This window comes from Epinephelus lanceolatus, chromosome 9 (genome assembly GCF_041903045.1).
Source record: "Epinephelus lanceolatus isolate andai-2023 chromosome 9, ASM4190304v1, whole genome shotgun sequence".
Taxonomy (NCBI): Eukaryota; Metazoa; Chordata; class Actinopteri; order Perciformes; family Serranidae; genus Epinephelus; species Epinephelus lanceolatus.
In genome coordinates, this window is record NC_135742.1 from 33,052,110 (window position 1) to 33,076,970 (window position 24,861).

Genomic DNA, 24,861 nt, shown 5'->3' on the forward strand with positions numbered 1-24,861 from the left:
CTTTTCATTCCAGTGCACGCTGGCACATTCATTTTTAATTAAGTACAACAACTAGCTTGTACACATTCAAGAGCCCAGCAAAAATTCAATTTGTTTGAAGGGCAGACGGGCGCAAAGGGTTCTAGTAATTTGCCGTTACAAATGTTGATTTTGGGGCATGGGCTGGGAAGGAAAACATGAATGTTCTTTTGAAAGTATTGCCACATTTTTTTATACAACTGTAACATTAAAGGTCCAGTGTGTAGGGAGAAATTGGCAGAAATTGAGTACATTATAGTCAGTAGTATAATCAGGTTTTTTAGTGTATAGTCATCAGAAAATAAGAACTGTTGTATTTTCGTTTACTTAGAAAGAGCCATTTATACATAGGGAGCAGGTCCTCGTCCACAGAGTCCACCATGTTGCACCGCCATCTTCTACAGTAGCCCAGAATGGACAAACCAAACACTGGCTCTAGATAGGGCCATTCACGTTTTGCGTTGGCCACCGCAGTTAGGAGCCCATCTTTGAGGTTTTTTTTTTTTTGTTTTTTTTTTTCGCCAATTTTAATCCCTGGTTTGTTTGTTTTGGAGAGGAAGGGACCTTTGCAAATAATTTGCCACCTGGTAGCAGCTGCTTTGCCAACGTGAAACTGCTTTACCCAGTGTTTTTACAGGTTCGCATTTTGGAGAAGAAGAGACCTCTGCGGATAATTCGGCTCCTGTTACAACCTCCTGAACAATGAACAATGAAGGAATTCTAATCGGGAAAAGTTTCAGCTGCTTTAAATCTACAATCTTTACCACTAGACAGCACTAAATCTCCCTAAATCTTACACCCTGCTCCTTTAAAGTAGAAAGTCAAGTGAAAGGCAATATTAAAGATCATAGTGTTTTAATGAAAAAAACAAATCAAAAGAAAATTATATCAACTTAAATCTACAAAGAAAAGGGTCTGGGATATTGCATCATAGAAAACACGCCTTTCCATCAGAATTATGTTTAATCAAACCCACATTTTTGGTGAAACCCAAATCTCTCAGACTCAGTTTTGTATTATAACTGGGAATCAATATATTTTATTTGTTATGTGGGATATTTTTTCAGTGTGTCTTTGTTCTGTGTATAGCAGCATGTGAGTGCAAAAATTTAGAGAAGTAGATATCCACATGCAGCATTAACATTTGGTGGCTTAAAACATTGTGCCATTAAGAGTCCATCTGGTCAACCATCTAACACGCATCCATACTCCAATATTAACAATAATATACAGTACATGTACATGTAAAAGGCCTTGATAGGTAATGAAATGTGGAGGAGGGCAATTCCAAATTCACATATTCTAGACAGTTATTGGAGTTAACAAAGGCATTGAGGTGATCAAAGCCACATCTACTGTACATGTGAGGTCTGATCAGGCTCTGTATTATAACTGGTCCCCAGGCTCTGTAATGGGCACTTGGGGTTCCTCCTCACAACTGTCCTCCTTCCCAACCCAGTGGATGCCGTGGCCATTCTCCCTGGGCGGGAGATGTGGCGAATGCTGACGCTCCAGAGTGGAGAAGGTTGTGAACTGGACTCTCTTCCTCTTGCTGGTGGGCGAGTGGACTGACTCAGTGTGCATAGGTTTGCTCCTGAGGGAGCCCACACAGCTGAGGGGTGAGTCTGTAACAGAGGCCAGGCAACTGGGCCTTCTGGACAGAGAAGCGGACTTATCAGGCCCAATGTCTATGACAGTGGTTGTAGTCTGGGAGTCTTGCTGGACAGGACTGCCTGGCACGCTCATCACCAGCTCAGCGTCTGTGCCGAGCCATACCCAGTCATGTCTGTGCCCTGTGGGCTCCTGGCCATGAGAGGGAGGCTTCTTGTGCCTAAACTTAACAACATATGAGATACAATTAACCAGAAAAACGAGGATGGCCAGGCAAAAGACGCCCAACAGAGCATACATGCCAATCTCCAGGTCTGTAAGCGGCCTGTTGGCCAACATTTCTTCACCACCAATTTCGACCTCTGCAGTCTCCTGCCCAGGTACCTCAACCTTGGTGGGAAAGTTGTTATAGTTTACCAGGTTTCCAGGAGCTTTCACAGTGCTAGTAAAGCTAACACTGCTCATATCCTCCGCAATCATATTGTCTGAGCCATATGCTTTGCTGGTGTCTCTGGGGCTGCTCATCAAGCTGATATTTACCACGCTGGTAGGACTGCCAGGGTTTCCTGAATTGCTGGTCTTACCCACCCCTCCGAGGCTGCCGCTAGTGATGAAGGTTCGTTCGGTGGATTTGATTGTGGTTGTAATCTTCTGCATGGCGCTTTCCTCTCTATCTGAGGTAGAGCTGCGCAGTGGAGGATCCTGGGACGGCTTCCTCCGCTTTCTCTCGCCATCCACCTCTTCACCATCATTCCCATAGTCACTACCGTTGTCCTTGCTGCTGAGAGTGCTTCTGTCAGTGCTGCTGGTATTGCTGTCTGGGCGCCGGCTGTTCACCTGAAACTTGACCTTGAGGCTGCCATTGCCCACAGCCACTGTGCTTTTCCGTTTGGACTTCTGGCAGGACTCACAGATGGACATCTCTACTCTGACCAGGACTCCCTCGCCTTCACCCTCGGCCACCACAGTTGGAGGCGTGCCCTGTACTGACACCACCCCCTGATCTAGAGATGTCGCTGTCACTCGGTAGAAAGCAGGATCATAAATGTCAAGGGGCGTCTGGTTGCCATCACTGAACTGCACCCAGGCACTGATCAAAGCTTCCTGAAAGAAAATAAAATAGGAGCAGTTGTAACTGTGCTTTTAATCTACAGTTCATCAATGACCCTCTTTACACCTGGTATTAATATATGTGCCCATATTCACATGAGGTCATTGAGACATTTAAATGGATTCAGACTGTTACCTGTTTGGGGCTCTGTAGAACCTCCTGTGTGGTCGTGGTAGCAAGGATGGCCCTATTGCTTCCAGCACTGAGCTGTAAAGTCATGGAGAGGCCTGTAACCAGCTGGACCCCCAACTCTGTGATGGTCACTTTGTCATCCACAACTTTGATAGTTGTCTTGGCCAAGATTGCGTCAGACAGCGGCGAAAACACCTGTCACAGTGCAATGTCAGAAACAGGAAATTAATTAGAGTTCTTCAGACTGTATCTTCTTGCTAGGACCAGTTCAGTTCATCAAATTAAAAGTAGAACTTAGTAAACTACCCTGATCCAATTCAGGGTCTGACTAGCTGCTTCTTGATATGAGGTTGATCATTTAGCCAAGGTTAATCCAAGCAGTACCTGGATGGTGGTGGTCCCCAGGTCTCGTCCTGACAGCACTCTTCCTGCCTGCAGCCTTGCCACCCGAGGGTCCTCCACCTTCATGAAGTATCGAACTAGCCTCGTAACATCCACCTGCCAGTCTGAGCCCAGGAAATAGGCCTTGGGATCCCGTGGGTCCGCCTGCTCTGCCACAAAGTAAGTTAGCACCCGTACCAGGGCATGCTGAAACTGCAGCATGCAGCCCTTCCCCTTCCTGTCGTCTTCTTCACTGTTCCAGCCAGGTCTGGGACATGAGCACAGAAACACACGTGCAAGTCACACCTGTCACATGGTAAATGCTTTGACCTGTTACACTCCAATCACTCAGCCCTGTCTCTTTGCTTGATTGGATCATGTTGAGATATTGCAGTACATTATATAATGAAATCAAGACCCTAAACCCTTGGAGAGATATGATTTGGATTTGTATGGCCTAAAGGGTGCTTCTAGAAATCCGATCTAGAAACTAAATGAGGGGAGATTTTAACGTTAGACAAATGGTTTGTTGATGTGACCCACCTTTTTGAGGTCAGTATAGGAACCCTCCAGCTTTTGATCTGGCTCAGTTCTGTATCTGACACTTCTATCTGCAGGGGGAGTCGGGGCATCCAGACGTTCAGTTCGAGCTGAGCACTCAGGTAGCTGTAGGTGAAGTTCACAATCAACTTCACCTTGCCCTTCGTCTCTTTGCCATTCACGAAAACATAGTCGCACCTGTCTGACACCTGGATAAGAGGAGATAATTCATAAAGGGAACAATCCATCAGAGCATGAACATCTTATCATTTTAATTTCCCTGATAATGTCCAAGAGTTTATGTAAGTGCGCTTGTGTAAACAGTCTATATCAAACTCAGAATGAGATTGTTGTCAATGAAGGAGATGTTAGTCATCTAACCAATGACAAAAAATAATCAAATATTCTCATAAAAGTCACTATTTTAACAAATAGGCCATTCTTACAACAACAAATGGCCCTGCGGCAGTTTTGCACTGCATGTGTTACCATAGTAATGTCAGCTTCCTGTAATAAACTACTGCGATGATCACCGGTCCGAAGCGTTAGGAAGAGGCAGCATTGCAATTTTATGTTAATCAAAATATCATGTGGTGCAGTGCTGAACATCAGTCCTTCACAGCCAAATGCATTCATTACGCCATGATTTCAAAGGTGACCTTGGCAAGTTTGGGCGACTGCTCATTAAGATCTCATGGACATTTTGAGACACGAGTCAGGAGGTTTTCCTTGGTTCTCTCAACAGCCACTGCTTTAAACAAATTGGATAATTAACGCAGCATTGAAATTCAGTCACCAGCCCCCTGGAAGTGCACAGGGGAGTGGAGGCGGGGGGAAGAAACAGTGACTTTGACAGATAGCCTAAGGAGGAATACAAATAGCAAATAGATTCCCGCTCTCATTTGCGTGAACCCAACAGTTTGCTAGACAATGTGCTGTCACAGGCACACGCTGTTTTTTGAGAGGATCTTGTGTCATCAGTGCATCTGAGCATCAGTCATCCTGCACCCATGACCAGAGCTTAAGCTTTAGTATGACCACATCACTATGTGTCATCCTTGCTGTTAGCTGAGATGCCCTGGCCTCTTCCCTGTGAATAATCCTATGCTTGATTTATATCCAAACAGCAGATTTACAACATGTGGCACTGAAGCCCTTGAACAGTTGTTATGGAAAATTTCATGCATGGAACAATTGACAAGGACTGATTTAGTTTCAGTGAAGTCGTCTAAAGTTCTCGTGTTTTTTTTTTAATGGGGTGTGGAAGCAGTCAACCAGTCATCCCTGATCTAGGACACTTTTCTCTTCTTCTTTTTCACAGAGGCATCTTTGAATGAATTTCCATGAGCCATTTTCAAACAATATTCTGAATCTTAAAAGGGAATGCCATTTTAATGTGTCATCCGCCCACGCATCCCAGTCACAGTCTCATTCTGCAGCCAAGAATATCCCTCAGTGTTTTTGGTGTCAAAATAGATATTTGTTTAAAATGGGATTTGACTTTCATCACTGGCTACAGTATTAAAGACGGGCAGAAAAAAACAATTGTAAAATGCATGCTTGACTGACACATCCATGACAGTAGTTTGCTAGTGCAAACAAAACAAGTTCAATAAAGTTTTAATGAGTATGCAGAATTAATTGAGGCAAAGGGGCATATTAAGTTCAAGCATTACACTGAGTTCAGGCCCGATGTAAATCATTTAGTCAAATTGCTTTGCCACGCTATGAACGGTCCTGATTAATCAACTAAATAGGCATCTATGCTCAATATGTCGCTGCTTAAAATGTTCAAGTGTCAATCCTTCAATCCTGCACTGACAAAGAGAATGCCTCTGCACGTTTTTTAAGTCTCTCCATCATTCATGCACATTTGAAAAACCTTTCCATCACGGCAGATTAGACTTTGTTTTGCTTTTGTTTTGTCACATGAGCTATCCATTCTAGGTAAATCCTTCCTCATCTATCACTAGCAGATTTGATACTCTTCAGGCACACCAGAAGAGAAAAGATATCTGAGTCAAGCTGTTAGACTAAGAAGATTAAAGGGAATATTTGTCACTGAAGCTGCTTTCTGGTCAGCAAATACACTGAGAGCTACTGTAAGCTTAGAACAACAGCAAAGATGGCTACATTACAGGGTTGAAAAGAATGATTAAGTCCACATCCGGCCTTTACATCATCACATAATCCTGCTTTTCTTATGACTGATACTCATCTGCACTTAATACATGTGAACTTACTGTATATGCTGTACTGCGACTCTCCTCATGGAGCAACACTCTGAAGATAATACTGCATTTATTTATTGGCCGTGACATCTGTTGTTTGCTAAACCTGCTTTGGGACATATTTGACCAGCAAAAAAAAAAACCCAACGTATTAGATCGCCGGAGTCTACTGCATGTCTTTATTCTTTGTTTACAATGCCACTTTACCCTTGAGTAAGTACATTCACAGCCTCTGACCTCAGGGGCCCAGGGGCCTGACTTTCAATTTCATCAGTAAACAAAGCCGGCTTTTGGCAGTCAGCCGTGCTCAGGTTCACAGGATAAAAGTGGCAAGTCACAGGACGGGAGCACAGTGGCAGACTGTGAGGTCGTTTGTGGCGAGCGATTTAGCTCAGTGGTTGTTCATTGTCGTGGAGATTGATGGGCAATGTTGTAGGAGCCCAGCTAATAGTTTGTTGTTTGTGGAAAAGAGACAGAGAGCAGAGGTGACTTTGGTACAACTTATTTGTCCCCATCTGTCCTTACCATCACACGTGAAACTGACCTTGCCGCCCTTTTTAAACAACCACTCTAAATTGCCCTCCTGGCCCTTAGTGTCAGAGCGGGCACACAACAGACAAACACTCATATTCTTCCATTTACTGCTGCTAATAACTGTTTTGTTCTCAGGTTAACCATCTGCCCATGGTGATTGAACATTTTTTACACAATACTTCTGCAGCAAAAGTGATTTAAGCGACAGTTCACCTCAGGATCCAAAATACTTATTTTTCCTCATACCTGTAGTGCTCTTTGTCTGTCAAGATTATTTTGGTGTGACTTGCTGATGGTTGGCGATATCGGCCATGGAGTTGTCTGCTTTCTCTCCAGTATAATGAAACTAGATGTCACTCAGCTTTTGCTGCTCAAAGCGCCAAATAATACCTTTAAAAACTCAACAGCAATGTCTCTTTCCAGAAATCATGACCTGGTTATTCACCATTATCCACAGACCTTGTTGTGAGCAGTTTCATGTAAGAACTACTTCTTTTCTACTGAACTACACCCACCAACTGTATCACCACACAGAAGGAAGCGTGCACCTACTCATGAACAAGAGGCTTGTGACAGTGTGAGATGTGAACATAAATGGTGTCCTTTCAAATGAACTATAATGTTAGTTAGCTCATTGGTGCTAGGTGAGATAGTGGTAGATCCACGCTTCCTTCTGCATAGTGATACAGATGGCAGATGTAGTTTGGTAGAGAGAGAAGAGTCCCTACAAGAAACTGCTCACAACAAGGTCTTTAAGCTTGAGCACCACAAGCTGAGTGCCATCTAGTTCCCCTGTATTGGAAAGAAGGCAGACACCTCTACGGACAATATCTCTGACACTCTGCACACACACCAAAACAATTTAGATAGATAAATAGCACTACAGGTAAGAGAGAAACTGCCCCTTTCAGTAAAAAAAAAGTGTAACAAAAAAAGCAACTTCACATCTTATCTTTTCATTGTCATTGTGCCTTCATAATGTAATAGTTTAAAAAGACATTTATGTTACAGTAAAATCATTGTACTTGGATTGTATGAATCCAAAGAAGGTAAAAATGATTTATTAGAAGGTTATTGTTCCTTCTACAGCATGTGGAGGCATGTAACAAGATGCAGGAGGAGTAAATCCTACCTTAAGCACATCTTCATCAGTGGAGCTACAGTCTGTGTAGTCGGACACATCAGTGACCACTCCGTCTTCCTCCACAGCCACTGTCCTCACAGGCATCACCACCTTCTTTCCCGTCAGAACCGCTGTATTCAGGATCTCTGTGTCCTGCAGAGAGGCCAGGAAAATCAGCCCAAGTTATTACATGTTGCTTACTTTCATAGAAAAAAAATCATATGCTATAAATTCAATTTTCATTTTACATTTTTGACATTTGGCAGATGTTTTCAAGTAGTGCAAAAAAAAAAAAAAAAAAAAAGGTTTTTGGGATAGGAGCACTGTGGGGTGCAAGTACGGGGGCGATGAAGTGTGACTCAGTGACTCAGCGGTCCTGATGAGTTGAGAAGGCTGGTTCCCCTTTGGGAAGCCGAGGGGGGGGGGGGGGTGAGAGATAAGGCTGGGTGATGGCCAGGTCACTGCATGGAAGGGAGAGCTACTCTTGGATTTCTCTGCACAGGCATGTCCCTCAGAGCGATGCCATATCCGCTCAAACATGATCAAATAAGTAGAGCCATGGATGTGGACTAAAAATAAACTCATATCTACAGCACAGCCTGTTCTTTAATGCTCAGTGTATTATCAAATAGGGCGGCTGTGACAGGTGGAGCCGAGGCATCCACTAATCGCAGGGTTGGTTGTTTGAACCCTGGGTCCCCTTGTCCGAGTGTCCTATAGCACGACACTGAGCCCTAATTGCATGGGATAGCTTGACCAGCGACTTGCATGTTTGTGGCTTATATTGGCCTGTGATTACAGTATATGTGCGGATCATGAGTAGATTATGAGACAATGGGTCCATGGGCACACATGTGCAAAGGGTCCAACCACCTCTCCTCTGTAGGAGCAAGACACACAGACTTTGCAGTGGATTTGTGTCTGTTTGTTGACATTATGCATCTTTTTGTAGTTTTGTTTCTCTTTGTGGCCATTTTGTGTCTTATTGAGGTCATTTAATTTCTTTTTAGGTTGATTTGTGCCACTTTGTAGTCATTTTGTGTTTCCATATGGTTGCTTTGTGTCTCTTTGTGGTATTTTTGTGTCTCTTTGTGTTCATTTTCAGTCTCTTCCTGGTCAGCCAGGAGGGGCCCTGAAACTTTTGGCCCTTTGGCCTTTACCTGGTAGGCCCATTCAGTAAGACATCCAAGGTGTGGATGGGTGAATGAGAGGCACTTTGGATAAAATGCTACATAAATATCCATTTATCCATTTACAGTAGTAGTAGTAGTAGTAATAGTAGCATCTGCATCACTCTGTGTGTTTGTGCATATATGTGCATTTGTACACATGGATGGATAATCAAAGCATGAAAACAAAGAAGATGGATATATGTCGTCCTCTGTAAAAACACACTGTTGTAAATGAAGTTGAAATAATTGAGTGTCGTGTGTGTAAATTAGTATGAGAATGGTGGAGCGCAGCCCGGTCAAGTTCTGCAAATGATCAGTTGAATCAAATTTAAAGAGACACTTGGCCACTCAGAGTACGAAAATGAAGCAGATGGATTAGTGTCCCTCAACTGTAAAACTGGTTTAAATGAAGCCGAAATAACTGAACATCGTTTTTTTTTTTCTACACTGCCATTACAATATAGTTAAATAATACAGATCTGAAGGCTGTGTCAGGGATGCTTTTGCCATTATATAGAAGTATTGAGCAGCAGCAGTAGATGGAGTTCACAGAGCAAGGCTCAGAGTGATCAGTCAGCGCTAATGTCCCTCCGAGCCAACCATCAAATCTCCTCGTGTTTGGCCCTCTGCCTGAGGTCAGCTTCTAATCCGCAAGAGAGATGAACCATGTCAAATTCACGGATCGGGATACTGTAGCATATCCCCATAACTTCAAGCACTCCGGCACCATTATGACAGAGATGCAGCAGACAGTACTGTGAAATATATGTAACCTGCTGCCCAGACATATGGCGTGAAGTATTAAAAAATCCTAACTTTTAATCATTCATATTTCATTTATGTTATGTGGTTTAACAAATGCTGAGGAACAGAAATAAGGTGACTCAGTGTTTTATGTGACCAGTCAAGTCGTCCCTGCAAACAGTGACGCACTAAGAAGTCAGTGACCCAGGTGATAGACACCTCAGATTCAATGTGTGTAATTCAAATTGGTGTAAACTCTTGTGTAATGTTCCGTATTTAGTGTTGGTGATTATATCATAGATTAATTATAGAGGTAGCATGATAAAGAGGCCTGCGGCACCAAAATAGAAGCACATGAAGCAGCTGTTAGGAGGAGAGGATGACCACATATTGCATGCCAGAACAGAGCAGAACAACACAGAGGAGAGACATCAGCTAGCTGACAGTCAACAACACAAGGTCACTCTCTGCTCAAAATAGAACCCATTTACTAAACAATCCAAAGCATATGCAGCCTTCTGCGTTTGCAAACCAGACAGGAATGGATCAAAGCAAAGTGCATTTTATGATATTTTCATGCACCGATGCTCAAAGGATGCAGTCCAAGTGTTGGCGTTATCGGAACTGTCAGTGATGTCGATGTCTGTTTTAATGGTGATTAGGGGTGACATGGAAGCTGTCAGCGAGCTCACCATCACAAGAGGGGCCAAGCCAACAAAGTCTCTCTGAGTCGTATAGATCCTCATGGCTCCTTCAGTCTTGGCTATGTTTTTGGACGCGGATGGCAGTTCCAGCCTCCATATGATCACCTGACTGTCGAGAGGACTGCTCAGCTCCTCCACCTCGAAATCCATCTGAAGCACCTCCAGCAGACTGCTCTCCAGCCTGAATGGGAAGCAGGATTAGTTAGATATGCATACCATGCATGCACATATGCCAGTCTATAATTCCAATGCAGCAAATGTGTTTTTCTGAAGGGTTTTTTGGAAATAACGGTGTAAAAATTGATACAGAAATGCAAATAAGCAAAAATATCACATTGTTAATAGATGTTACTGCAGCTTCCTGTTGTTATATCATGTTATTTGGTGCAGGGGTCTAATTCTTCTAACTTCTTCTTAATGCAAATTAGCACCAGAAAAGCAGAATCTTTCCATCACAGCCACTGATACATAACAGGATTATTCCACCACTGGTGTCTGCGATTCCCCCGCCACACATTAAATTCCTGTAGAGATAATCATGTCTGAGTAAAGGTGCAGTGATTATGCCACAGTGTATCCTGCACCTCAGCCTGTGGCTCGTTGCTCTCAGTGCAGGACTAGTCATTGTGAATCCATTCGATCATATGTGAAACAACAGATAACTGAATGGATACACTATCAGCCAGTGTGGCCAGAGCCAAACTTTTATACTTCTCATAGTTGAGGTATGGACTCAATTCAGACTGGAGCCACAAATTTGATGACTTTAGACTAGACTGTACAAGAGCAAAACAGACCCACAACTCAACTTGGACTGTAACACCAATGACTCGTGACTTCTCTTGGATTAGAGCCTTTTGACGTGAAAATACTTGATACCTTCCCCCAGGCCCAAAGATTAAAAAGGATGTTATTTTAAAAACGTGCCACTCATCTATTCATTTTCTTTCATTTCCTAAATCAACTGACATTAACTCTGTACTTTCCCAGCGAGTCAACACTTAATTCCCCACATCCATTTTGTTTAGTTTAGGACTAAAGATTTGTCAGCCTTGACTTGGAACTTAAGTGCAAAGGCTTGAGACTTCCTTGTGACTTGCAAAACAATGACATGGTCCCACCTCTGCCTCATAGTCACAAGTTCTAAGTCAAGCAGAATCTGTCAACCCAGAGGTATATAAATATGATGTGGTGACATTGCTGCTGTGATATACTGAGTGTGATTACATGGATATGAATAACATGTAAATGAGGGAGAGATCAGAGAGATCAGGTTATTCATATTCTTTGTTTACATCTCAGTTTCTTTCAGTGTACTTCAGCTATTATATTCAGGTTTCTCATAAACAAATTAATGTGTTACATGCTCAAACACATATTGATATTGTGATATGAGACTAGATATCTTAGATTTTGGATATCCTAACACTGTAAGTGTTGTCTTTTTCTGGTTTTAAAGGCTGCATTACAGTAAAGTGATGTACTTTTCTTAACTGACTGTTCTAGCTGTTCTATTATTTGCCTTTACCCACTTAGTCATGATATCCACATTACTGATGAGCATTTATCAAAAATGTCATTGTGTAAAAAATTTGTGGAAGCACCAATATCAATGTACAATATTATTGCAATATCGATATGAAGGTAAAATTAGATTTTCTCACCCAGCCCTACTCAGAATGCATCATGAGAACTAGTTTACTGTATGATGCAAAAGCATGTATTACTGTATATAGGCGGCAGTAACCAGTAGACCATGCATCCCAAATGTGATGCAATTATTTCACACTGTTGAAAGAAAAGTAGAAAGATGATAAAGACTTGCGACTTGATTTTTGGAGATATCAACCTCAAAATTTATTAAGAATTTGGCCCTGTGGAAAGAAAGTGTGGGGATTTTTAGAAGAGGGATGTGATCCGAGCAGTTGCGACAAGACCCAATCCTCTTTTTTTGTAGAGGGCTTTGCATCTGTAGGCACCTTCACAAACTAAACCAGAAAAGAACAGAGCTGAATTTCTCTGTGCTGGCCCTACCCTTGAGTTTCTGGTGCTGTTAAATGTGAACTGAATAAAAGGTGGTCCGAGGACAGCAGCGTCCTGCATTCACAACAAAATATAAGTCTTTGTAACTTATAATGGCCTCTCTGTGATGCCAGCTAGAACAGAGTGTCCTAGCCATGGATTCAATTTTCTCCCATGGCCCAAGTTAGTATTCTGGGTTTTATTTCTTGGCACAGTATTGAACTACAGAAAAGATGTATTGGTGGACAAAAACACAATAAGCATGCACATACCCACATGGACATTATCAGACCCACTGCATCTGTGTGTGCATGTTATAAATATCTGTGTCAGAGCTGTGCAGACACACAGTAAGTGCTTTTTACAGCGTGAAAATGACCTCTAAAGGGCTGCTCACCAGCCGCCTTCTGCATTAGAGAAACAACAATTGGAGGCACTGCAAATCATATTTTGTTAATCCTCCATTAAGTTTCAAACTCAACAACAAAGCATATAAAAGTCCTCCTCTGTATCCCCCCATCTCACTCAGTGCTCCATTATATCTGCCCTTATTAAGGGCAAGACGGAGATTTAGTGTAATTGAATAATCTCAGCATATTGCTCTGAGACCTGAGATTAATAGATAATAATGCCATTCTGGTCAAGTATCAAAACAAGATATGCTTGACTCACATAAGCATGCATATATCCCCCAAAGTATGCATTAGCACAGATATAAGAAAGGGCATGCTGCCGTGCTATTTACGCCCTCAGTCATTCTTGTGAAGCTTGCAGGGGGATGACGCTTCAGCAACTTGTTTATGGCCTGCAGTCTGTCTGTGAGTACGCTTTAATACTGAGATCCAAACCAAGCTGCAGCGACAGAGGATAAAAAAAAAGCTTTAATATACAGATACGGCAAATACTTTAGTGCTCGCTAAAGACAAAAAGTCAGCGAAATCCCCACAGTGGTGTGACAGTGGACACTCTCTGCAGGGGTTCTGTTGGTTTCATGACATTTTAGAGAGGATTAGCTGAAATGACTGAGTGAAAGAATATGTTAACCCATAAAGAGGTTGTGATAAACAATGTCATAATCCACGCCAAATGGGGAAAACAACTTAATGAGGTCAAACCAATAATAACAAGCACACATAAGGTCACAGTTCTGTCTATGTTTAAAGCAAGCTGTGTCTGTTGTTGGAACCTCTAACGGGTCAGTGTCAGACAAAGCCACAAGTTTAGCTCCAGGAAGTTTAAACTTATCCCTGTACTTGGGTGAAGGAATCTCTTTTTAGATTATACTGAAGCAAAGTTGACTGAGAAATGTTATTCTTTGTCTACTTTTATCAGTATAGTTTTTTTTTTTATCCTGGGAAAGTTGGCTGCATACACTTGCTCTTTTCCAGCTATGCCAAGCATTCAGACACAGATTAGAGCCTCAGTTTTACAAGCATTTCTTGGAGCTGCTCTAGAGGCAAAAATAATCTCACTGTTTGAATTAAATCTCAATGGATCCATTTTTTGGAGCACTGGCAAGCTTGAATGGCAAAAAACACACAACTATTGGATTGAAATTTGGTACATTTGTACCTCCTTTTTGGATGAATTATAGTCACATTGTTGATTCCTTTACTTTTCACTTAGCACCATCATCAGGTCAGAATTTTAAATTTGCCCAGTATTTTAGTTTGTAATCAAATAATTGCAAAACTAATGGCATTCACAGCCCCAGCTGTAGACCTCCTTTGTGTTTAGTGTTAGCATGCTAGTTTCCACTGTGCTCGGAAAAATTGGTGCATCATCCTTACTGTGTTGACCAATTATGACAGAGGAGGCTAAAACTTCATGACTAAAAGTCAGTTTATTTACAGATGACAGTCTCGTCTAAATAAAGAAACTTCTTCTCATTAAAGGTCGTGTGTAGGATTTAGTGGCATCTAATTGTTGTGTTTTTGTTACCTTAGAATGAGCCATCTATACATATGGAACATGTCCTCTTCCACAAAGTCTGACATTTTGTTTCTACAGTAGCCCAGAATGGACAAACCAAACACTTGCTCTAGATAGGGCTGTACGCGTTTTCAGGTTTGCGCTTTGACCACTGTACTTCTTCTGCACACTTGGCACACAGGAGAAGTTCCAGTTCTGCAACGTCACAGCTAGATACCACTAAATCCTACACACTAGACCTTTAAGTTTGACCCCTCACTGTCATTATTAGTATGCTAATATGCAAAACTAAATGGTCAGCATGGTAAACATATAATTGCTACTCATCAGCATGTTAGCATTGTCATTGTGAGCACGCCGATGTAAGCATTTAGCTCAAAGTACCACTGTGCCCAAGGACTGCCCCACAGGACCACTAGCTTGACTGCAAATTTGACTCTTAGTCTTATTTTTATATAGGGTAAGAGCCTAGTAACATAAAAATAACTGAAATAGAAGTTTAATGTAAGGCTCCTGTTGTGGTAGCAGAGCAAGACAGAGAAAGCCTGAGGAGAATAAACTTTTAAGCTTGTCTTTCCTGCGCCATCTTGCTTTAAAAAGTATCCTGTAATCCCAGAAGGCATGGGCCACACTTACATGACTTGACTCTTAAATTAACCCAGCACACCTTGGTTCAATGAAATGCACTCAGCGGAAAATGAAAGGACATCTGAGATAAGTTGCTTATTGGGTTAGGGATGTAGCCCTGTTTAATGAGGTTATGGGGCAAGTTAAGTACTTCTTAGGAGCCCAGTGAGTTGGATCGGACCCACCTGCAGATGTCTTGTAAATAGTTTTAGTGCTACATATGAAAATGGCTCACTACAGTTTAGCTAAAACTATGTTTCCTGCCTGCAGCTTTTAATTCATAGCTTAAAATAGGTTTTACTGCATAGTAGGAATGTACGGATGTGCAAAATGTTTAGAAATGATTAAAGCACAGATGAGAAGTGGACAATAAAGGGGGAAAAGCACTAGCTGTTTACAAGGGGCAGCTTTATAGGAGCACCTGCAGCAAACTGTGTTTAGAGAGTATAAGAGATGTTCTCTCAGGACACAGTATGCTTCTGCAGTAAGCTGCTGTCAGGCTTGTACAGTGCAGATGGTTTGTCTTTTACCCCACAGGTGCCGAGACAAATACTGATACTCTGTGCAGGACATACATTACAATAGTGCCACTTTTATCAGCTAGAGATACTGGCAACCAACAGAACATGAAAAATTCCCTTTGGACCTTTGGAGTGTTTTTTGTCCATTCAGACAACAGCAATTTAAGGCTATAAATATGTATAAACTCCCAGCCACAGCAAAACAGACACACTTAGGTAGCACACACTGTCATTCAGAGTAATGTGAGAGAACAGACTTGCCTTTTCCCAGGTATGGGAGCCTTCCTCTGACAAATTACAGCAATGGCTCCATCTGCACCCATATCCAGAGTGATGTCCCACAGTAAAGAGTTACTGGGTGTCGCTGTACGAAAGGTCACACCTTTCTTTACTGTCGCTCTGTGGAAAGTCAGAAATGAAAAGGTCAAGAATGTGGTAAATGTGAAATGTCCCATATTAAAAACCAATGGAATCTGGAGCAATGAATGTTTGTTTTTCAAAAGTTTAAGTAGTATATAATGTGAACAATTAGCCAAACATATTTAAACATATTTATCTGATGTGGAATTTGCTTTTGACAATTCATTATTATTATTATAGATAGATATTATAGAAATTTCCCAGTGTGTAATAGATTTTAACTTCGACCTAAAAAAAAAAGTTTCCTCATTTTGAATATATTTGATTTATTCATTCAAACTACCTGTCCAGGCTATCACAATAAACCCAGAATTTCTGTAACAAGATGGCCACCTTATATATATATTTATTTTTTCTCAGAGAACAGTGATCAGACTTAATATTTTTTAGATTTAGAGGGGCAAATCTGTGACTTACTTCCACCTGTACCCTCCACCACCCTCATCAACATTTGCATTTGAGACAGCAAAGAAAACATTGTTCTTTCTGTTCATCCTCACATGCACTCATTCTTAATTTATAACTGTACTAATGGATCATTAGTTTACTTGGCCTCTAATTTGTAAATGATAAGCATTATGCAACTGAACATGTACACCTTCCCAGCGGGCTTCCCCAGCATGAACAGCTTGCAGTAGGTCAAATGTTAATGAGATATTCTCCCACAAGAACTGTGATCAAGTAAAGCCAGGGGACGCACGCATGTAAAAATCCAGTCCTCTCTGCTGCAACAATACTAATAATCCATATGGTCAACTATTCTCACAAAGTAATGCTCCTTTATTACACTCAAAGCTCCGATGAGACCGCCTGAACACTCAGGGACAGCTCAAACAAGTTGTCTCAAATAGCTCACAACAACATCCACGTGTAATTCTTTGGTTTTCATCTGCATGCAAAGCCATGCAGTTTATCTCTGAATCTTTGAGATAAACACAAAGTGATGAGCGCATTATGTGTCTCTGAGGAGGTGTAATCTATGATACGAGCAACAGCAATCTGAGCTCAGGGTCTGACTTTGAACACCCGGCATAAGAACAGGCAACATTGCTCCCTGCTCAGCACAATGAAACAAATCAGTCTGCCAACAGGCACTAAGTCCTAATTGAAAAATGTAAAGGGACAGTTCCCCTCAAAATCCAAAATACATATTTCTCTCCCCACTTTCATGTAGGAACTATTTTGTTGTTACTGAACTCCACCTGCCAACCGCATCACAGTGCAGAAGCATACATCATAGTTTGATACTGCTAGGTCACCTGAGCTAGCTAACAGCTCAGCTCACGAGCACAAGCCTCAATTCCATGAGTAGATGCAAGCTTCCTTCTGCATGCAGAAGAAAATAGTCCTTACATGAAACTGCTCAGAGCAAGGTCTATGGATTATCTTGAGTAACAAGGTCATGATTTTTGGAAAGAGAGATTGCTGTTCAGTTTTTCAGATGGATTTTTTTCTGCACTATTAGGACCACAAGCCGAGTGCCATCTAGTTCCATCATATTTGAGAGAAGGCAGACATCTCTACAGCCGATATCTCCAACACTCACAACTCACAACTCACACAAAAACAATCTAGCTGATAAGTGGCACTACAGGTAAGAGGAAAAATATGTATATTTGATTTGGGGTGAACTGTCCCTTTAAGATAGCCTCTTAATGGATTTGTGGTGAGCTTAGTGTGCTCATTTGTGTGTGCTTATATGTATGAACCCTTCTTCGTGCCAGCATGTGCGCATCTAGCATGTAATCTGGAAGGAAGGTCTCAAGTGGCCACTGATCTTTAGCATCTCTACTGTGGGGCCACAACATCTGACACGACATTGCCTTTATTACAGGAGCACAAGATAGAAAGCTCGCCTTTTTTTCTTCTGTCTCTTTGTCAGAAAGAATGGATTTGGCTCATCTTATGGCATTTGTGACACCGTTACAGGTTCAAACAGACAAAGAGCTCACAGGTTAAAGGCCATGATTAAAAAGGGATGACTGAGCAGTGTCTTCTTCAATGGTGGTTTTAATCTTGTGCCATTGTGACCCTGGAGGCTGCTGGTTTCCATTCCAGCTGCACACAACAGCAGCTGATTTATCTGATTAACACAGGTTGAACCAGGGGCTAAAAGGTGAAATCATCTGGTGATGGAAAATAAAAAACCTGTAAGTTTTCTGGTCATGATTGCACATTGCTGGATGTCACAGTTTTAGAGTCAGTGGACACTTAATGGCCGTATTATTTACAATAAAAAAAGTGTGTAGAAGCCTCCAGCCTCTCACTTTGACAATTTTACCACGGAGGTTTCTGCAGCAGACATGTCTCAGGAGACAAACTAAACTTTCAAATTGAGAATTCCAATTTATTAAAGCACTTCTGGCTCTGAGCGGTTCTAATCAAATAAAGCACAAAATGGAGCCAAATACAGCAGGTGTTGCATGGTCTCTATATTAGTATAGGAAATGAAACCAGCTTCTCTGTGTACTGTACATTAGAATGAATGACAGTAGCAAACCGAAGGGGGAAGCCAGTCCGTTGTTATGAGTCTGAGGGTTTCCCAGGAGGCAGCAGAGCCAACAACACAGGGTAAATGAGCAAGGAGAGAACAGGAAGTTTTGATGTAAAGAGGCTATGACCTTCAGGTGAAGAAAGATGAAAGATGAAGTGATAATAAGAAGGAAGGTGGCTGCTCCCTGTTACCCCTGTTAATTGCAACATGAAAGAAGTGCATGTGATTATTTCTGTTTTTAATTTAAGTCACACAGCAACACAATATGCAGTCTCAGAAAAAAGAACTTTCAGCTTATGATTGTGACTACTTCTAAAATGTAATCTGCTGCACTTATTGTTGATGGAAGGGGAAGGAATTTACATCTGTCTTTTTTTGTGCTGCTCACTATCCACAGTCTGCATTTACTGTAACAGTACATGCTTTATTTTACCCCATCTTTCCAAATGCATAGCATCTCCCTTTCTGCACCATCCCAATTTTTGTTTAGACCTTGTACAGAAAAAACAAGAGCCATATTACACATATATAGTGTTGGGAATGCACAACACCACAGTGTGCTGTCAGACGATGATGAATGCTCATCTTCCGCAAGCAGCTATAACCTTTGCCTTAGCAGGGACAGAGCAGGAGGTGGCTTCTGGGGCTCCAGCCCCAAATGTTTACTCAAAAGACCTGAATCTATGCTGTTCCCCAAAGAAATCTAATATCATTAAGAAAATGTTCTTCTTTTGGCCTAATATTTATATAAGTATAAGTACTGAAGACCGCATTTACTTGACGGTGTTGAGGGGGTTCTTTGATTTGCAATAAGAGAAGCCTAGATTACTATGACATTGATTTAAATGTAGCAGATTTGCCAGCCAGACATTTATTCTGTAAACTCTGCTCCAGCATTGTGTAACAAGCATAGGTTTCTGTTTACGCCCAATTTCCTACCCTACCCTATGTTGTGTACCTTATAGTAACATCAGAAAAAGTTGTCTCTTTTGAGGTGGCAGGATTGAGAGTTTGTCAGTCTCAACATTGTGGTTTCAGAATGATGAAGAGTGGGAGAACAACTAGATACTAATTAGGATGTAGGCTCTACATGATTAGCTTTTTTCCTTGGCACCTATCATGTTGTTCCCAAATAACGTACAGATTTTTAGGCATTCTGTTGTCTTCAGTGGCTCAAAAAATTGTGCACATAGCTGATGTAAATGAGGAAAAAAAAATCTTTTGGATTTGGTAGGTTTGGGCTGAGCCCCAAATGTTTTCAACGTCTGGCTCCGCCCCCGGCGTTAAGCGGTTAGCCCAGATTCAGTCATCTCAGATTGTGTTGAGTTTTGAGATGTACAAGCATGAGCTCTGTTTACCATGTCATATCTTTCTATTTCTTTCTCTGACAGTCACTATTTTTGTGACTGCTAAGCTCCTGAAAAACTACCAAGCCAGAGAGCGTGCTGTGTTGTTATGACAACCACCAACTGTGAGTTGTCATTTCGCTAGTTGTGGCATAACTGCATGTTAAGTTTGAATCATTTTTATATATTGTTTTTTTTTTGGGTGGGGGGGGGCAAAAAATGTGGTTAACCACTGGTCTACAACCACGCTAGCATGAGGCATAGCAGTGCTTTGAGCTAAATGCTAGCATCAGCATGCTAACATGCTCACAATGACAGTGCTAACATGCTGACTTTGGCAAGTATGATCTTTACCATCCTACCATCCTAGTTCAGTGTGATAACATGCTAACAAATGCTAATTAGCACTAAACACAAACTTCAGCTGAGGCTGCTGGGAATGCCATGTGTTTTGCATATATAGAAAGTAGGCTATTGCATTATTATTGGGATTTGTATTGGATTATTAGTATTTAGTTTCTGGAATTCATTCTCAACCAAATTTTATGGCATCCCATCCAGTCAGTTGTTGTGATATTTCACTCAAATGGAAACACCATGGCAGCACTGGGGGAAAAGTCCAAGGATCACTTAAGTAATTATGAAGTATCCTCTGGAAACATGAATGTCTGTACCAAAATTTCATTGCAATCCTTCCAGCAGTTGTTGAGGTATTTTATTCTGGATCAAGGTGGTGGAGAGGCTGACATTGCCAACCCTAGAGCCAAAGCCCTGGCATGGATAAAAGAGGTATAAAATTGTATTTACATATAATGCATTGCACGTTGCACATGCAAAACTTATCATAGAATTGAAATTAAAAATCAATATAGTGCTGCTTTTCCCAACGGGCATTTCCTTTTTCTGTATATAATTGCACCACTGACGCCGACTGCAGAGAATTGTAAGTGCAATGTAATCCGGCATAATTAATGATGTAAGCAGGATGGCATCCACAGTGTATTAATGAGAAAACCTAGGAGGACTGTTAATCTAGTAATGACTTGTGTATAACATGCCCTGCTGTGATGAAACACCTCTGTGTATTGAGCTGTGTGGAGCAGAGTTTAACTAATAAAAAGTGACAGTAACAAGAAGACTTATCTCAAACGCTTTTTCTCTCTCAGCCCCCCTTGTCTTACAAAAAAATTGAAAAAAACCCTTGTGACTGGAAGAGGCGTTTTTCTTCTGTGTGGTGGGGAGCTGGGACCAGTGTCCATGGATTTGGTTAGCAGGCCTTGAGGAGGCAGTGGGCAGGGGGAGGCACCAGGGCAGAGAAGATGGATGGCTGTGGAGACTGAAGCTGACAGTGTGTGAGAAAAGCAGCTCTCAGGTGCTGCACCTGCCATCTATCTCACTTCTGACCAGGCAAGGCATGAGTGGCACTGTTCTTTCACCTTATACATACTCTTGATTCACTCACACACACAAGCATGCACATGAAAATGCTACCACACACAGGCAAAATGGTACACAAATAAGTTGTTGGCCTTTGGCCTTCATCAGTCAGTTCCCTTCCCTGATGTATTTGTGGACTGCTGTTGTCTTAAAACGTATCTGAAAGATCACAGAGCCGTGGTCAACAAAGGAAAGTAAAACAATGAGACAATTCAAAAAAGCAAATACCTAATGCAATAACACAGAGACTGTGGCTGATCAAAGACCTACAAGATAGATTGCATTCTCTGTGTGAGCTACACAGCCTGGCCCAGATGCATTTCATCACCGACGCTGCTATCGAGATGCTACAGTACATGGGGTTTGTAATTGCTTCCCTGATATAATTTGTGTTACCATCTTTGGCTTTGTGAATGCATCACTGCAGGGCCACTGTACCACCGGTGAACCCCAGTGCAATCGGAAACAGATGCAATCGTTAATTATGCAGGCAAATGTCCACCGTTTAGCCAGTCTGATGGCCAGCCATCGGCAACGTGCTTATCGTACTTATGGAGCAGTTTAGGGAGTTGGGGAGACGTTCATGCCAATACTCCTGCCAGATGGCAGGCACCACAGCACTAAAAATGGATGTGAAAGTCCTATTTGTCACACAGATGAATGATTAGGCTCCCTGGTTGAAGAGCTCACTGACACGGTGTCCTGTTGATACAGACGTTCAAGTTTATTTATTGCCACACTGCTGCCTTTAAATAAAATTCACAGAACAAGACAAACTATTGTGCTTCATTGCTGACTTTAAATGGCCGTTAAGAAGAAAACAAAAAGAAAAATTGTGAGCTCATATGTCTTGTCACTCAACTTCCTGCGCATACACTGAAGGAATCATCTAATTACCCTTCACATGGGCGTGTGATGATGGCATTACAGCACTTTATCTTTGACCTTTATCAAACTCTCACTGAGAATGACAGGTTCAATTTGCAGGAACGGACAGGTGTGGCTTGTCTTTTTCTCAATCGACCTCAAATTTGTATGTCCCTTGACTCCAGCTATAGACATCAATAACAGGTTTATCATGCTGATGAGAGAGTATTAAGCAAAGCTTAATGGGACATTCAGACAGTGATAAAGCACACAGACAGCTGTTGAGGACCGGATGCACAGGGCTTGTTAATGTGCTGATAAGCTTGGGGAGCGAAGCACTGTGTTACTCAATGTGTGAGTTAGAAGAGAAGTGAGTGTATTATGTCACATTTATTGGATGCAAAAAATATAATTTCAGAGTCTAGTTACCAATTCATACTGTATAGACACAACTGCCCATGGCACATGTTTAATTACTACAAAGCTTCCTAACCAAGTGATAGCTGTGAGGACAGGAAAGGAGAGGAGAGGAGAGGAGAGGAGAGGGCAGGGGGGGGGAAGGGGAGGGGATGAGAGGAGAAGGGAGGGGATGGAAGGAGAGGGCAGGGGAGGAGATGAGAGGACAGGAAAGAACAGGGGAGGAAAGGAACAGAGAGATGAGAATAGAAAAAGAAAATGAAAGGAAAAGAGTGGAGAGGACAGGAAAATGAAATAAAGGAACAGAGGGAAAGGAAAGGAAAGGAAAGGAAAGGAAAGGAAAGGAAATGAAAGGAAAGGAAAGGAAAAGAGAGGAAGGGAGAGGAAAAGAGAGGAAGGGGAAAGAAAGAAAGAAAGAAAGAAAGAAAGAAATGGAAAGGAAGAGCAGACGAGAGGCAACATTTCTGCTATCTGCTTTCTGTTCAGAAACACGTGTGACTGAGTAAATGAATTAAAGCAGCAATGATTAAAAGTGACAGAATGAAGAGGGGAAATCAGGATTGCTTTTCTGGCTTCATTGCTTCAGCAAAAATCAAGAGACAGAAACAAAAGGAAGCCAGCTAAATAATTCAAACACATTGTCAAACCCTTTAAAATACATTAACACTAAGGTCTGTAATGCAATTTAACGATTCTCTGATTCTCTCCTGCAAACAGACAACCCATGAAATGTAGGAAGAAACACCTGCAGCGTCATGTTTCTCTGTTTCCTTAAAAAGCCTGAATGGGGAAAAATTATAGAGAAGCTACTGCAGACTTAACTCTGAAACCCGACGAGGAGAAGTGCATCCATGCACAGCTGTCGGCCAGATCAATATTTACCTATTCCAGCATTCACAATTGATCTGAGAAAGTGACTGTCTAAGTGAATGAACACAGGACCAGGTGAAAAGGGCATTAATAATCCATGACTGCCTCCTCACCTGCTCACCTCCACTCAAGCATGTATTTGCAAGTCAAGTCGGACGTGACTCAGAAATTATTTATTTTCCAGGAAGTGTTGATTGTGTACCAAAGTGTTTCAGTCTGAGAGGAAAGGCTGTATCTGTTGCCCAGGAACTACCACACTTTTGGCCTGCATGAGCCAGTTCTTAAGTCAGGACATCTCACTGGACATCATCCAACCACGCTGCAAACGGCAACATAGATAATTTATTATTATTTATCACATTATGTGAAACCACATATGAAGGAAGGATTTATGATGTACTTTACTCATGATCCAAATCTACACACATACCAAATGAATAACTGGGACAACGTATTTCACACCTCCTGACAGTCCATTATTCATTGGCTCGGAGTAAAGCAGATAGTGTCTAGAATAATAACAAAAAAATCAGTCTCTAATCAAGTTAGCGTAAATCTCTACTTGTCTTGCGCTGACAGCTAACCTCGACAAATCTCACTGTGCTGCAATGTGGTTCTCTTTGATCTCCGTCTGGATGATGATAATAAAAGGCATTACGCTGCGTATGACCATGAAAACCGTCAATGAAATGGTGAGAGCGAGATGGAGGCATTTAATTCATATCCAGTTTTGAGGTGCCAATCTCCCATGTTGCATCATTTCACCTTGAAAAGGCGAGTAACAAACTGACATCTTGAAAGAAAGACATGAGATTAGACTAAGTCTTGTTTTTCTTTTTCCTTTGTTCGTTTGTATTTTTCCCCCTTCGGGGGATAGTAAGTCAGGCGGTTGAGGCAGTCATTCTTGGGAAATATATATTCTTTAAAATCTGTATAAAATTAGCCTCTTTTACCAAGGAGGTCACAGAGACCTCCAGTGGAATAACTACTGCTTCAAGATAGATCTACAAAAACGCTCTCATCTCCAGTCAAACGGGAACATTTTGCATCACAAAATGAGAACAGAACCTTAAATTAAACTGAGCTATGTTGGTAATCCCTGTGATCTTCACACATTCAACAGCACGGCGTTGATATAGCACCAATCCCAAGCATACCCTTTAAAGCGGAGCAATAATGAGTCACAAGCTACATGTGACCTTATTTGATCCATGTCAACCTTGATGACTACGGCTCTTGAAGCAGCTCTTAATGTCATCAGGCTGTGCTCACTCAGACATGTATTTTTCTGATTTGACTCAAATAATCTACCACAGTTCTCGGAAAGACAGTTAACCTGGATCATATTTTCAGAGATAATGCCATAATCCATGCGAAATCTCATTTCCTCCTTATTTTTGATGGAGCTGAATTTCTGCAAGAAGTAGAGAGGAGGACTAATAATGTTAGTCAGCAATTCCCTGTATTGAATTCTTATTGACCAATTAATTTAGACTAGACTGTATGCTGAAGAGTAGATTTCGGGGGAAACGCAGATAGCATGTCCCCCTCAGTATTTACAGTATGTGCATTTGACACATGAAAGTAGCAGGAGACCTCTATTCTGA

At 41.7% G+C, this 24,861-nt stretch overlaps 1 protein-coding gene across 1 annotated transcript in view; it reads right to left on the reverse strand.

Annotated features, from left to right (window-relative positions):
* Window positions 1–875: 875 nt before the first annotated feature.
* Window positions 876–24,861, reverse strand: part of LOC117252042 (transmembrane protein 132D) — a 35,955-nt gene continuing 11,969 nt past the window's right edge. The window contains exons 3-9 of the mRNA XM_033618700.2: window positions 15,665–15,802; window positions 10,290–10,482; window positions 7,691–7,834; window positions 3,797–4,002; window positions 3,257–3,521; window positions 2,876–3,067; window positions 876–2,733 (exon numbers count right to left, since the gene is read on the reverse strand). Of these exons, the coding sequence (XP_033474591.1) occupies window positions 1,405–2,733; window positions 2,876–3,067; window positions 3,257–3,521; window positions 3,797–4,002; window positions 7,691–7,834; window positions 10,290–10,482; window positions 15,665–15,802 (2,467 nt within the window). The 3' untranslated portion in view covers window positions 876–1,404. The remainder of the gene's footprint in view (window positions 2,734–2,875; window positions 3,068–3,256; window positions 3,522–3,796; window positions 4,003–7,690; window positions 7,835–10,289; window positions 10,483–15,664; window positions 15,803–24,861) is intronic.